The 15,217-nt window shown below is 41.8% G+C and overlaps 1 protein-coding gene across 2 annotated transcripts in view; it reads left to right on the forward strand.

Moving 5' to 3' along the window:
* The window catches only part of ZSWIM8 (zinc finger SWIM-type containing 8), a 131,433-nt gene that overhangs the window by 88,350 nt on the left and 27,866 nt on the right, over positions 1 to 15,217 (forward strand). For both annotated transcript variants that reach the window (XM_063961345.1, XM_063961346.1), the window contains exons 13-19: positions 3,004 to 3,187; positions 3,796 to 3,894; positions 7,018 to 7,142; positions 7,514 to 7,748; positions 10,965 to 11,117; positions 13,184 to 13,406; positions 13,510 to 13,799. In XM_063961345.1, the coding sequence (XP_063817415.1) occupies positions 3,004 to 3,187; positions 3,796 to 3,894; positions 7,018 to 7,142; positions 7,514 to 7,748; positions 10,965 to 11,117; positions 13,184 to 13,406; positions 13,510 to 13,799 (1,309 nt within the window). The remainder of the gene's footprint in view (positions 1 to 3,003; positions 3,188 to 3,795; positions 3,895 to 7,017; positions 7,143 to 7,513; positions 7,749 to 10,964; positions 11,118 to 13,183; positions 13,407 to 13,509; positions 13,800 to 15,217) is intronic.

A 15,217-nucleotide genomic window follows, 5' to 3' on the forward strand; every position in this document is an offset into this window, starting at 1 on the left:
GTTGTACGCATCTATGTGACCGCACCATCCTATCCGTGTACCGGAGCAGGATATCTCCGGTGCACACTAGCCGGCTGCAGTCACACTCGCACAGAGCTAAATGCGGATACTTGCTAATACGCAGAGTTGTATACATCTGTGTGACCGCACCATCCTATCCGTGTACTGGGGCAGGATGACTCAGGTGCACACTAGCCGGCTGCAGTCACACTCGCACAGAGCTAAATGCGGATACTTGCTAATACGCAGAGTTGTATACATCTGTGTGCCCGCACCATCCTATCCGTGTACTGGGGCAGGATGACTCAGGTGCACACTAGCCGGCTGCAGTCACACTCGCACAGAGCTAAATGCGGATACTTGCTAATACGCAGAGTTGTATACATCTGTGTGCCCGCACCATCCTATCCGTGTACTGGGGCAGGATGACTCAGGTGCACACTAGCCGGCTGCAGTCACACTCGCACAGAGCTAAATGCGGATACTTGCTAATACGCAGAGTTGTATACATCTGTGTGACCGCACCATCCTATCCGTGTACTGGGGCAGGATGACTCAGGTGCACACTAGCCAGCTGCAGTCACACTCGCACAGAGCTAAATGCGGATACTTGCTAATACGCAGAGTTGTATACATCTGTGTGACCGCACCATCCTATCCGTGTACTGGGGCAGGATGACTCAGGTGCTCACTAGCCAGCTGCAGTCACACTCGCACAGAGCTAAATGCGGATACTTGCTAATACGCAGAGTTGTATACATCTGTGTGACCGCACCATCCTATCCGTGTACTGGGGCAGGATATCTCAGGTGCACACTAGCCGGCTGCAGTCACACTCGCACAGAACTAAAGGCCTACAGTAATTCAGACCTGATTGCTCGCTAGCTATTGTTTGCAGCACTGTGATCCGATAGTCGCCGCCCATAGGGGAGTCTGACCTGATTGCAGCGCAGTGAAAAAATATAGCGTGCGATCAGGTCTGAATGACCCCCTAAATGCGGATACTCCCGCAGAGTTGTACACATCTATGTGACCGCACCATCCTATCCGTGTACTGGGGCAGGTCTCTGCATCCGCACAGCTCGGCATAGCTCACAGTACCGCCCTCACTAAACTCTGTGTTGCATGAATCTCTAATTAGTGAGGCACTAATTAAACTGAGAACTATGGGCCTAATTCAAGGTTGATCGATAAAAGAAAAATCTTCCTCTCTCATGGGCAAAACCATGTGCACTGCAGGGGGGGGGAAAAGATATAACATGTGCAGACAGAATTAGATTTGGGTGGGGTGTGTTCAAACTGAAATCTAAATTGCAGTGTAAAAATAAAGCAGCCAGTATTTACCCTGCACAGAAACAAAATAAGCCACCCAAATCTAACCGTCTCTGCACATGTCACTTCTGCCCCACCTGCACTGCACATGGTTTTGTCCATTAGAGGAAGATTTTACTTTTGCAATCAACCTTGAATTGGGCCCAATGTTTACAATATGTGTCTAAAAATACTATAAATGAAACACTAAAATACTATAACAACAATCTCTAAATAAAAATGATAAAGGGTTAAAAATACTATTGGTGAGATAGAGCAATACTATCAAAATCCCAATAGTGATCCACAAATCCCATGCACTTCTTATTTGAGACTCTTTATATGATGCCCCCCCCCCACCTCAGATTCACTCAGGCTTTTAGGGACCACTGTCAGTATAAAACATCCATACTGCCTCATGCTTAAGGAGCAGATTTGTCCAATCGTCACCTCTTGTTCGTCTATGAACCATGGGTGTGATTCAGAGTTGTACGCTATATGCAAATGCCGCAGCTGTCCGGATTTGTGCTGAGACGCCCACTGGCGGCTTTGAAAGTCCCATCGGCTGCGTACAAAGATGCTGTGTCTGTTGCAGATCAGCCCATTATCAAACTCCTGTGGTCGCGCTGCATGGCTGCAGGAAGTAAGACGCCGGAGCCACTGTTTACTGTGTATGGGATCGCAGATACAGGCAGAGCCGCGTCCCAAAATGGTAACAACACGTCTGCGTCTTTGCTGCCACTCCCTGTAATCTCCGCCCACGGGCCCTGACTAAATCCTGTCTGTGACCGCCATCACTAGACCGCTGCTGCACATAATCATTGTGACTTAGATAAGTGCACAGTCGGGCAAAAATCGCTAAACTGCAAAATCATGGGGTTTGCGTCCAACTCCGAATCAGGCCTATTACCAATAATGCTTTGTGTCCTCTCAGAGATTGTGGGTTTTCTCTCTAAAAACATCTTCCATTACCTGTCATCCTCCACATCATTTCCTGCCTGTCATACCGACATAAGAAGCACCACAGTAGAAATGTAGAAGGCTAATGTCACTTGAATATATAATGAGGATGCTGAAATCCTGCTGTTGCATGTAGTGCACCCACTATGTTTAGAGCAGTCCAATCCAGTGACGTGGGGTGAGGCAGAGCCTTTCCTGTCATACTGACGTTTGTGCCAGAGTATTGACTGTATAAAGTATATGAAAAATACAAATAATTTGTTAGAAATATCTTCTTTGCATTATACTAATCATTTTTATAGCCAAAACTCTGGAGTTAAAAGTCTATGGCAGGTGAGGCAGTGCCTCACCTGTCCTTCTTTTCAGCACATCTCTGATCAAATCTCACCAAATTTCCAGGAGGTTATAATGCTGTACCTGTGTATAATGCCCAGATGTACCATTTGGATCATATATTGCATGTAAATCTGGCTCTGGGGCTAGCCAGTGCTTCCTGAGCCATTTAGCTCGCCACACGTCCCTGGTCCAATCGAGTGATTAGATATAATGTAATGTCTTGATATAAACCTCTCTCCCTGGCTGGCAGTATTACTAGCAGATTGGTAAGTCTCCTCTTGTTTATGGAGATATCTGCTACAGTATGCTTGAGCTTGATCAATGAACCCTAGTTTAAATGCAGGAAGTCCCATTAATACAAGCACTGCACACTCACACATATGGACTTCTCTCTAGGTGAAGCTGGCTTACCAAGAGTCTGAGATTGTGTCCCTTCTAAAGAAGATTCCCTTGGACTGCAATGAAATGAACACTATCCGGGGGCGAGCGAAGGAGCTGCGAGATGGCACTTTGTGCGATTACCGGCCAGTCCTTCCTCTTATGCTGGCCAGTTTTATTTTTGATGTCTTGTGTACTCCAGGTAACTGTGTTTCTAGTATTTCAGACTATATGCATATGCAAAACACACTACAGTATCTTGCTCTGGGCTAGATGCATCATCGCTTGGAGAGTGATAAAATGGAGAAAGAAAAAGTACCAGCCAATCAGGTCCTAACTGCCATGTCACAGGCTGTGTTTGAAAAATGGCAGGAGCTGATTGGCTGGCACGATTTCACTCTCCATTTTATCACTCTCCAATGGATGATGCAAGCTGTAATTGAAACTGCACTAGCTATCACCAGCCCCTATAGTTTCAGTGCACTAAAGGTGGGCATGGCATAACATATGTATGCAACATGGCTTTTAGTGTCCTTTCTGATTTTCTTCCACGTGTCCATGCAAAAATTTGGAACGTTAGCAGCACTCTCCACCAGACGGCATAACAGAACTACAGCTTTGTGTCATTAGCTATATTCCTGCAACATTAATTTCCCCGCACAGCTCCGAGTCATCTGTTCTATATTTCCACGTCGGTTGTATGTTGGTTGCATAAAAATATATATATACTTATGGAATGATATGATTAGTAACATACCTATATAACCGTGTGTGGGATGCCAGATGTGTGATTCTGCTTTTCTCTCGCAGTGGTATCCCCAACAGGTTCTCGTCCTCCAAGTCGTAACCGTAACAACGAGATGCCTGGGGATGAAGAGCTGGGATTTGAGGCAGCTGTTGCTGCATTAGGTTGGTAGTTTATATATGCATTCGCTGTTCCCATTTGTATCTCTATAATCAGTTACTTTGTTGATATTGTGTGACTTCTGATTGATGAATATTATGTTGTAAGTGAATGGCCCAAGCCATCTGCTATAATCGTATGTGTGCTTCATCTGTGTTCCAACTAGATGTACACAGTATCTTGTTAGGTACACCGTTTGTCAATGGTTCATGTTGTTTTGCTGCCTTACATCCTATCAGGTAGACTATTAGATATTTATATGCTTAAAGTCCTAATGTACAATTTTGCGATGAGACGTCTTGGCATTTTTGGATAACGGGGGTCATTCTGACCTGATTGCACGCTAGCTATTTTGTGCAACGCTGCGATCAGGTCAAAATTCTGCAAAACTGTGCATGCGTAAGCGTTGTTTTAATTAGTTCATTTTAAAAATATTAATTGGTCTATAAAAGTCCAAGTTAAATTCTTCTTGATAACAATTTGTTATAGGTTTTATAAATGAAATCATTAATTGCATCTGCAGTTGCTGATTAGGGCTGGTGTAACATGGGCGTTTCTGTGCTTTCTAGTACAGGATAGCGTTATCTGCCAAGCACTCATGTGACAGGGAAACACCCATTACATGTTCTGTGTCACTAAGCCCGATTCTTACTGCTGTGTTTCAAGTACATGCACAGATCAGCCATAGCATTAAACCCACTGAGCATGGATTATCTCATTACATTGGCACCTGTTCAGGGGTAGGCTATATTAGGCAGCAAGTGAACACTCAGTTCTTAAAGTTGATGTGATGGAAGCTGGAAAATGGGCATATGTAAGGAACTGAGCGGCTTTGACAAGGGCCAAATTGTGATGGCTAGATGACTGGGTCAGAGCGTGTATGGATCAATAGATCGACCCCATATGGTCAAAAGGTTGACATGGAAAAGGTAAACAGTTACAAAAGTTCAACATGTGAAAAGGTCGACTTTGAAAAATGGTCAACACAATTAAAGGTCAGCACATCATTTTTTCATCTCCTTTACCGTCGAAACACAGGAAACCCAAATAAGTGTACCGCGTCCCTTTGCAGCTTACCATGCTACGGGCAAGGTGCCTCGCTCTGCTACCGCTGCACTTGACACAGGTTTTTATTCCCAATCGTAGTCCATACGGATGGTAAAGTATGAAAAAACCCTTTAAAAACTGTGTCGACCATTGCTACGTCAACCTTTTATATCTATAGAACTTTTATATGTCGACCATCAGTGGTTGACCTATTGACTGTTGACCTTTTTGCTGTTGACCTATAGACCAGATACCCACAGAGCATCTACAAAATGGCAGGTCTTGTGGGGTGTTCCCAGCATGCACTGGTTAGTACCTTCCAAAAGTGGTCAAAGGAAGGATAACCGGTGAACTGGCCACAGGGTCATTAATGCCCAATTGTCATTGATGTGTGTGGGGAATGAACGCTAGCCCGTCTGGTCTGATCCCGCTGAAAAAGTTAATGCTAGCAGTGATAGAAAGGTTTCGGAACACTCTAGGATTTTTTTTGGTCACTTAAGGTGGTACATTGTAATTTTGAAGGGGACATTTTGGACGCTTTGTTAAAGCTGATGTATACATCAATAACATTAATATATACTATTTAAATATACTGTCATATAATGCCCTTAATTCATATCGTACCACATAGTGCCCAAAATTCAGTTGCCACACACTATTGCCCCTAATTCACATTTCGCCATACAGTTGGGCATCTTACTCACTTTACACTGCACAGTAGTGGGCACAATTCACGTTATGACACACAGTAGTGCCCCTTATTCATATTATGCCATACAGTAGTACCCAGGATGCACTATAGGAATTAGGCAAGCTTGGGGATGCAGTATGGTGCTCTGAGCAGTGTTCTGCTGGGAAACCTTGGGTCCTAACATTCATGTGGATGCTACTTTAATACGTACTACCTACCTAAACATTGGTGCAGACTAAGTACACCCCTTGTGTGAAAATTAACCTCACTTATAAAAAAGTGGGTTGCCACGCGCTCGATTAAAGTACTTTCTCTGAGCAGCTGTGTAAAATTGGATGGTCAATCCAAACAATAAAATCCACAAAAAACAAACAAACAGCGCTAATGCAATATCATAAGCAGACAGGTGTGTGAATTGAAAAAGTGGTATGATATTTATTATATACTCCTCATTTAAAATTAATACTAAATATAAACACAATGAATATAAAAAATATCAGTAAGAACACAAAAAGAAGAAAAAGTTAAAGTTTAAAATTCCAACCCATTGGCATATGAGTGAAGCCAAGATGGCTATTGATGGTACAGGACACTAAGGACGATGGCAGTTTTTATCCAGTGGTAGGCGAACTTTGTTAATGGTGGGACCAAATAATTCCACTTTCATATGCAAGAAAGAATTGCTTCCCTTAGCGGTGGTCCAAATGGCATAGGCTCCAGCGCACAGATGAGGGAGTTGATTTCACAGGATGGCACACCAAATACCAGTCCCACACTTTGTAAATCCACTGTCCAATAGTTCTGGATACTGCTCTCAAGTCCTTTAGGGGGTCCAAGGAGGTTCCTTACGCGTTTCGCTGTCACAAGGGGCAGCTTTATCAAAGGACATGCCATTTGGACCACCGCTAAGGGAAGTATTTCTTTCTTGCATATGAAAGTGGAATTATTTGGTCCCACCATTAACAAAGTTCGCCTACCACTGGATAAAAACTGCCATCGTCCTTAGTGTCCTGTACCATCAATAGCCATCTTGGCTCCACTCATATGCCAATGGGTTGGAAATTTAAACTTTAACTTTTTCTTCTTTTTGTGTTCTTACTGATATTTGTTATATTCATTGTGTTTATATTTAGTATTAATTTTAAATGAGGAGTATATAATAAATATCATACCACTTTTTCAATTCACACACCTGTCTGCTTATGATATTGCATTAGCGCTGTTTGTTTGTTTTTTGTGGATAAGTACACCCCTTCATGGCAGTGGTATTCCCTGATGGCAGTGGCCTCTTTCAGCACAGTGTTCCAGGTATAGCACGCCGACGTGTATCCATATAAACATAGTGCAAACTGCAGGTTTTCATTTCTGTCTTTCTAACGCATCTGGACAGGCATGAAGACGACAGTCAGTGAAGCAGAGCATCCTTTACTTTGTGAGGGGACAAGAAGAGAGAAAGGAGATTTGGCGCTAGCTCTAATGATTACCTACAAAGATGATCAGTCTAAGTTAAAAAAGGTATTTAAAGGAGAACTAAAACTACGTCTGCTATGTTAAAGTGGAGTAAGGAACTTGTGTCCCCGGTGGTAAGAACACAATTGTTTTATCCGCTGCTTCATAGTGCTCTTCCTTTCCAGCTGAATGCTTCCATTGGTGAGAAATGCTTGGACTTGTGTGGATCCAGGATGGAGCTGGTACACTCATCTGCTGTTTTGTTGTCTTTCTGTAGAAGTGTAGTTCTTATTCATAGAGGGACAGTGACAGGGACACTAATATGAATACATGTTTTCATGAATTCTTTTTGCTATATTACAGTTTGTTTATTTTCAGAAGTAAATATTGCACATATATTAAATCTTTGTGTGTGTTGTTTCTTCTGCATTTTCTAGATATTGGACAAGCTGCTGGATCGGGAAAGTCAAACTCACAAGCCACAAACGCTGAGCTCCTTCTATTCTTCCAGTAAACCGACGACAACCAATCAAAAGTCTCCTTCCAAACATGCCTCACAGTCCACTGCAGCCATACTAGTATCAGGTAGCCCGGCCACTCACCAGCAGCCTGGTGTGACCACTGGAGTCCATGGTGGGATCACCGAAAACTTTCCAGAGAAGAACACTCAGGGTAACATACACTTATCATTGTTTTTGTACGCTCAGTTGTGATGTTACTTAAGTGTGACAGGTACAAAGCTGCTATAATGGCTAAGCTCACTAAGCACTTAGGGATCTATGCATTGAGGAAATGACAGTACATTTCCACTCTTTCCTTTGTATACACTTCAAGGTAGCCAATGTGCTTACTGCCCATTGGGTGATGTAATACTAGCGAGGGATCACTGGTATGGTAATGAGATTCTTCTGATCCATAAAATGTGTCTCTTCTTACACTGCTCTCTGCTTTTCCCCTTAGGCTAGGGGCACACATAGCGTTGTAGCTTGGTAAGTAGGAGCCTGCACATGGCTGCCCACAAATTTGTGACTGTGCTGCATCCACCGGACTCCACCGCAGCATGACAGGACCGGATTGCAAGTAGAACACATACATTTGAATGTGTGTGTTCACACACTGCGGCTGTGCACTGTGTTCTACTTGAAATAAGGTAGTGACACTGGGCATCCGGGGAAAAGGCAGTGTGTGAATCCACATAGCGTTTTCACCAGACCTGGGTCTTGCAAAACGGGTCCGGTGAAAAACGCTATGTGCAACTGCTCTGAGGAGGGGGAGGGGGCCAGCTGTGCTCCATTTGTCAGCACGGCTACATTACAACAAAAATCTAATTATTACTTCTGAAAGTACTGCAGAAACAGAGCACTGAGACTCCATGTAGATTAGTCACCTGATGCACACTCCCTATTGTTGCTGTGGCAACAGTTTGTCACAATTTATTTTGTATCTAAAGTTTATGCATTTAGGTATTCCTGATAACTCCTATAAAGACCAAGGAATGCCCTTCCCCATTTTTAGGGCTACTGGATCAATATGTGGGCATTGCCCCTTGTATGAGCAGTGCACTAACCGAGTAATTTCCTCCTGCCCATGACACATTGCTTTGTTCTTATGGGGCATGGTGGTTATATACAGTATTTGCTGGCGTATAAGACTACTTTTTTGCCCTGAAAAACATGCCTCCAAGTGGGGGGGTCGTCTTATACGCCGGGTGCACTTCAGTTGGGATAGACATAGCTGCCATAGTGGCCTTCCGATACTCGCCCGGTGCCCATAGTGGCCTCCCGATGCCCGCCCACCTCATTCTACTCACCATCCAGTATCGCGCGATATCCAGTGCGGCCGCGGCGGGTCACTAGTGCCAATTACAGGGAGATGCAGGGACTGGCCGGAGGCGCTGCAGTCGCGTTGTGGCCGTACAATGGTGACAATGACAGGTACTGTAATGGCACTAATACTAATGGCACTCATGTGAAACCGGTAACACTAAATGCACACAGGGGTATACTTTTATACATTTTACAACTTTCTCCTCGCCCCCTCCCCCCTTCTTATGCATACCTTGATAAATACTCCCTATCCAAATCTCTTATCAGGTCATAATATACAGTATGTCACAAATCTGATGTTCTTTTACGTTTTATTTGGTGTGTGGAAGGGGGTAGTCTTATACGGCGAGTATATAACAAACTCTATATTTTGAGTGGAAATGTTGGGGGTCGTCTTATATGCCCAGTCGTCTTATACGCCGGCAAATACGGTACTGGTCTTCCCAGGTCTTCATTGATTTGATATGTTTTACTTATCCATTTCCGCTCACACAGAGCTTCCAAGTTCCACTATCCGCAGTGGTCTAGTCTGGGGAGTCGTATTTCTTTTATTTTTGTCTTACTAATTGAAATTCTCTTGTGTTTGCTGAATTTTTTATTTTTTTTTAAAGGTCCCAAATCTTTCCATAAAATGGAACTCGTGCTGCTGCGTTATTTGTGCCAAAAGACACATGTAAATAATGGCGGAACCTTCTGTCATTTTTGCCCTTGTAGGCGAACTTTATTTTTGCCTTCTGACAGGAATTGGTGCGCTAGTGTTACTTTGTATTACTGTGCATCTTGAGATAAGTGTGTGTTATTCTGCAGTTAGTCTGCAGACATTTACATGATGTGTTAATGCCGTGTGCACAATGACTAATTAATTATATTCTAATATGCGCAGATGCATTCCAGATGGTCTTTCAGTGATAGAAGTAGGCCATTGTAATATGTTCCTTGGTGAAATATGAGCTGATATTTTCCTCAACACATGAACATTTTAAACCTCTTTATTCTAGTTCTTATTATTTGGGGGTATATGGGCTAGGCACATGTTTATGCCTAGAGCGCACGTAGCATGAAGTGTTCAGTGCCCCTTTCCACTTAAACACTTTTTGTCCATGTCTCTGTGACAACACACTATGTCATCAATGACCCACAAAAAAAAGGGGAAGATTAGGGTATTCCGGGACAGATAAAAATAATGGCAGTCTAATGAATGGTAGGGCCTACTAACTGGTATCCGGTTGATAGATAGATAGACAGTGTCTAGTTAGACAGTCAATAGATAGACCACCATATGTTAGACAGACATTAGGTTGGCAGGGTCAAAAGGTCAACATGAAAAAGGTAGACGGATCAAAAGGTCGACATGGAAATGGTCGGCATAAAAAAAGATAGACCATTTTTTTTTTAAATTTAACATGTTTTTGGACTATTTCATACCTTCTCTATCCATGTCGGCATAGAGTTGGTTATAAACCTTGTGGCGAGTGCAGCGAGCCACTGAGCCCCAAGCGTGGCCAGCGAAGCGAGCCCCACGAGGGTATTCCTTTCTACAATTGGGGGGTCCCAGATGACAAAACTATCCACACAAACCACAAAAATGCAAAAAACATGGTGTCTACCTTTTTTATGTCGACCTTTTGACACTGTCGACCTTTTCTACTGTCTACCTTTTTCATGTCGACCTTTTGACCCTGTCGACCTAATGTCTGTCTAACATGTGGTGTCTATCTAACTAGACACTGTCTGTCTATTATACCACACCCCTACTAACTGGCTTAGTAACACCTTTTCAGGAGGTAAACAGGTCACATTAAAGTTTTTTTTTTTTTTTTAAATGAAAGTTCTCAAAAATGTGGTTTGAAGATAATTAAGGAATTCCTGTTTCTTATAATCAGGAAAAGTGGAAGAGCAACCAATTTTACTGCTTCAGCAGAAGGCTTTTATATAAACCCTCCCATCAAACCCAGTTGGGAAGGTAAAGATAGTGGAAAACAGTCCTTTTCAAAGTCTTGCTTCAACAGGCCTGATTACAAATTAGACCAGACATATAAAAAAATGGTTGTGTGTGTTACAGACGGCTCCCAGAAATCGAGCAGTGAAACCGCAGGCGAAGTACAAGTTTACAAACAGGAAGGGAAAGTTCCAAGCCGGCTAGCTCTAGGAAACAGAGGAGGATATAACGGGAGATGTTGGGGTTCACCAGTGCGACAGAAAAAGAAACATACAGGTAATAGAGTTATAATAATTAGTATATATATATATATATATATATATATATATATATATATATATATATATATATATATATATATATATATATATATATATATATATAGCGATTCCCTGTGTTTTGCAAGGTACATTTAAGTACAAGAACTGTTTCTATACCACAAATATTTTTGTTTTCTGGTGTCAAAGTGTTGAATACTTAAATACACGAGAAAAAAAATCACTACAGTAAGTGTAATGTAAAGTGTTCAAATTTAAATTCTGAGTCCCGTGCATCACGCAGAGTTCTTTTTTGTTTTAATTCCAGAAGGAACGGTTTACTGTACTGAATTTTTTTTCTCTTGTGTATGTTTTCAACCAACAAAGTATTTAAGTCTTGGACAACCGAAAACAAAAAAATATTTGTGGTATAGAAACAGTTCACGTACTATATCTTCTACAGCTGGCGTTGCTACTCACCTCTATGAAGGAATTCAAGTGTTTTGCGCTTCGGTGGCCAGTAGATGGCGCCTGACGGACTAATTCTGGTGTTTCTCCATGCTGGTGCGCATATCTGGTGGTGCTGACATTACTGTTATGCTGTTCTGTCATTGTGATGGTCTTGTAACTAATATATATATATATATATATATATTATATAATGTGTGTGTGTAAACGTGCACATGCACACACTCTCATTGTTCCAAATATCTATTTGCCTGGCCAGGACTTATGATTAAGTAGGGAAACAGAAAGAAAACAGCGCTATAACCAATTTTTCTAATTGACGAATGGGTCACAAGTGATCTAAAATAAAAGGTTTTTAATAGAAAATATATACCAGTTGTGCCAATAACATTAGCTTAATTATAATCAATATATAAAAAATGTATCTTATGGTATTATACCAATACAGAGGAATAAAACCATCAGTAGATGCAAAACACAATTACAGTGCTTGATTGTACCCCCTTCAGGTGGTCGTAGTATATGGGCTCATAGATAAAGTCCTGTATAAACAGTCCATGTATGACTTCACTGGGATCATAAATAATTATCCAAGGTGATTATAGTTACCGGTCCATAGGTATTTGTATAGGGAGAAGTCCACTTAGCGTCAATCCTTTTATCAAAGGTCCTTTGATAAAGCTGTCCATAGACAGCGAAACGCGTCAGGATCTACAATACCCCTGGTCAGTGGGCCACTTGAAGGACTTTGCTTGAACACGGGATTACCACGGTGGACTTTTTACTGTACACTGCCCAAGCACGGAAGGTTAAAGGACCCCAATAAATGCGCCTCTCTTGCACCAGCGAACAGGATTGACGCTAAGTGGACTTCTCCCTATACAAATACCTATGGACCGGTAATTATAATCACCTTGGATAATTATTTATGATCCCAGTGAAGTCATACATGGATTGTTTATACAGGACTTTATCTATGAGCCCATATACTACGACCACCTGAAGGGGGTACAATCAAGCACTGTAATTGTGTTTTGCATCTACTGATGGTTTTATTCCTCTGTATTGGTATAATACCATAAGATACATTTTTTATATATTGATTATAATTAAGCTAATGTTATTGGCACAACTGGTATATATTTTCTATTAAAAACCTTTTATTTTAGATCACTTGTGACACATTCGTCAATTAGAAAAATTGGTTATAGCGCTGTTTTCTTTCTGTTTTCCATGTTTGTTTGAGGAGGTTGACCACCTCCTATACAGCCGCTGTGAGAACCAGCCCTGGTGCCGCCCGATTAGGTTTTTCTTGTTGATTTAACTGCTTCCATTGCTTATGATTAAGTAGACCATTTTTTCCTCCACCATTAATAAAGAAAACTGTTTTTTCATCAGTGTATTAAAACTGCAGTCTCTCGTGTTGTCTCTCCATCTGTGTTAAATTGTTTTCTGTCTTTTTATTTTTACTATTATTAATAATACCATAAGATTAATACTTGAAGTTCTCTGCCTGGGCTATTTAAAACAGTAGCCTTTGTACTTAGAGATTTGGCATTTGTGTTTAGACTTTTGGTAACAACCAAACAAAATGAAAACCTTTATTTAAACCTGTAGGAATGGCCAGCATTGATAGCAGCGCACCAGAGACAACATCGGACAGTTCCCCAACCCTTAGTCGCCGACCATTACGTGGAGGTTGGGGAGCTACACCTTGGGGACGGGGACAGGATAGTGACAGCATCAGTAGCTCCTCCAGTGATTCGCTGGGATCATCCTCTTCTAGTGGCAGTAGGAGGGCAAACGGTGGAGCCAGGGCCAAGACGGTGGAGGTGGGAAGGTGAGTACATTCATCTGGTTTAATAAAATGTGATTATTTAGATTCTTGGTTGAATTTATGTTCCTAGTAATCTATTATTTATATTGCTTTTTTAACTGTCCAGATACAAAGGACGTCGCTTGGAAAGCCATGCTCCCCATGTTCCTAATCAGCCCTCAGAAGCGGCTGCCCACTTCTATTTTGAACTGGCTAAGACTGTTCTAATTAAGGCTGGAGGGAACAGCAGCACTTCCATTTTTACACATCCATCCTCCAGCGGTGGACACCAAGGGCCCCATCGCAACTTGCACCTTTGTGCCTTTGAAATAGGCCTCTATGCCCTCGGCCTACACAACTTTGTGTCACCAAACTGGTTGTCTAGAACCTACTCTTCACACGTCTCCTGGATAACTGGTGAGGATTGCTGAAGGGGTGGGTGTTGGAATCATACAGTTGGAATTGATAGCTTGAACTAGAATTTTTGGTTATTTCACTGTAATGCTGAACAGTTTCTTTGGTTTGCTATATTTGGCCCTTTTATTTTAGTAATTGAGCCAAACCCCAACATGTTTTTTCACCCTTTTACTACAAAACAGGACAATGGACAAAACGGCCGTCACATGACACAGCAAACAGTGGGGTCTATTTACTAAGCCTTGGAGAGAGATGAAGTAACGAGAGATACAATACCAGCCAATCAGCTCCTAATTGCCATGATACAGGCTGTATTTGAGAAATGGCAGGAGCTGGTTGGTTGTCCCTTTATCTCTCTCTAATGCATAGTACATAGACCCCAGTAACTGACAGTCAACTGACATCAGCTACTGTATTATCACACACATCACACTCCTCCCTTTTTACCTTAAAAAAACTAAAACCCCGGAAGTGATTTGAGTGCAAGAATTTTATTATATAAGAAACTTTAAGTCCAGTATTTGGGGTGCTTAGTGGATTCTGACTGGGTAACATTGTTGAACCCATGAAGTACGGTTTTGCGTTCTAACATTTCTCCTTTGGAAACAGCTGGTAGTTCATCTTACAGATACTCTTCTTATTCAAGGGAATGTTACCCTACTCTAGAACAGATTCTGGAGACACCTCCATGGGCGTTTCCATCTCATCCACTGCCGATGCTTTGAATGAGAGGCTGTTAAGGTCGGTTTTTCCACACAGAAAGTTTCACAGGCAAAGTGGTCCTTGGATTGTTTTATGATAGAAACATAGAATTTGACGGCAGAAAAGAACCACTTGGCCCATCTAGTCTGCCCCTTTTTTTTTTTACTATATTTTTATCTCAAACCTTATTTGATCCTTATTTCTTTGTAAGTATATCCTGCTGTCTTATCCCATGCATGTTTAAATAGCTCTACAGTCTTAGCCTCTACCACCTCTGATGGGAGGCTATTCCACTTGTCCACTACCCTTTCTGTGAAGTAATTTTTCGTCAAATTTCCCCTGAACCTGCCTCCCTCCAGTCTCAGTGCATGTCCTTGTGTCCTATTGCTTCTCTTCATTTGAAGAATGTTTCCCTCCTGGACTTTGTAAAACCCTTGATATATTTGAAAGTTTCTATTATACATACATACATATACATACATACATATACATACATACATACATACATACATACATACATACATACATACATACATACATATACATACATACATATACATACATACATATACATATATATAGAAGTAATTCCAGTTTCCTGGGGGGCACTCTCCTTTGAACATCATCACATGAAGCTTCTTTAATCCATAAAGGCTTTATTTGGTCACATAATTGGCTTTATTCAGTCGACGTTTCGGCTCTACAAGTGGAGCCTT

This window comes from Pseudophryne corroboree, chromosome 3 (assembly GCF_028390025.1).
Source record: "Pseudophryne corroboree isolate aPseCor3 chromosome 3, aPseCor3.hap2, whole genome shotgun sequence".
Lineage (NCBI taxonomy): Eukaryota > Metazoa > Chordata > Amphibia > Anura > Myobatrachidae > Pseudophryne > Pseudophryne corroboree.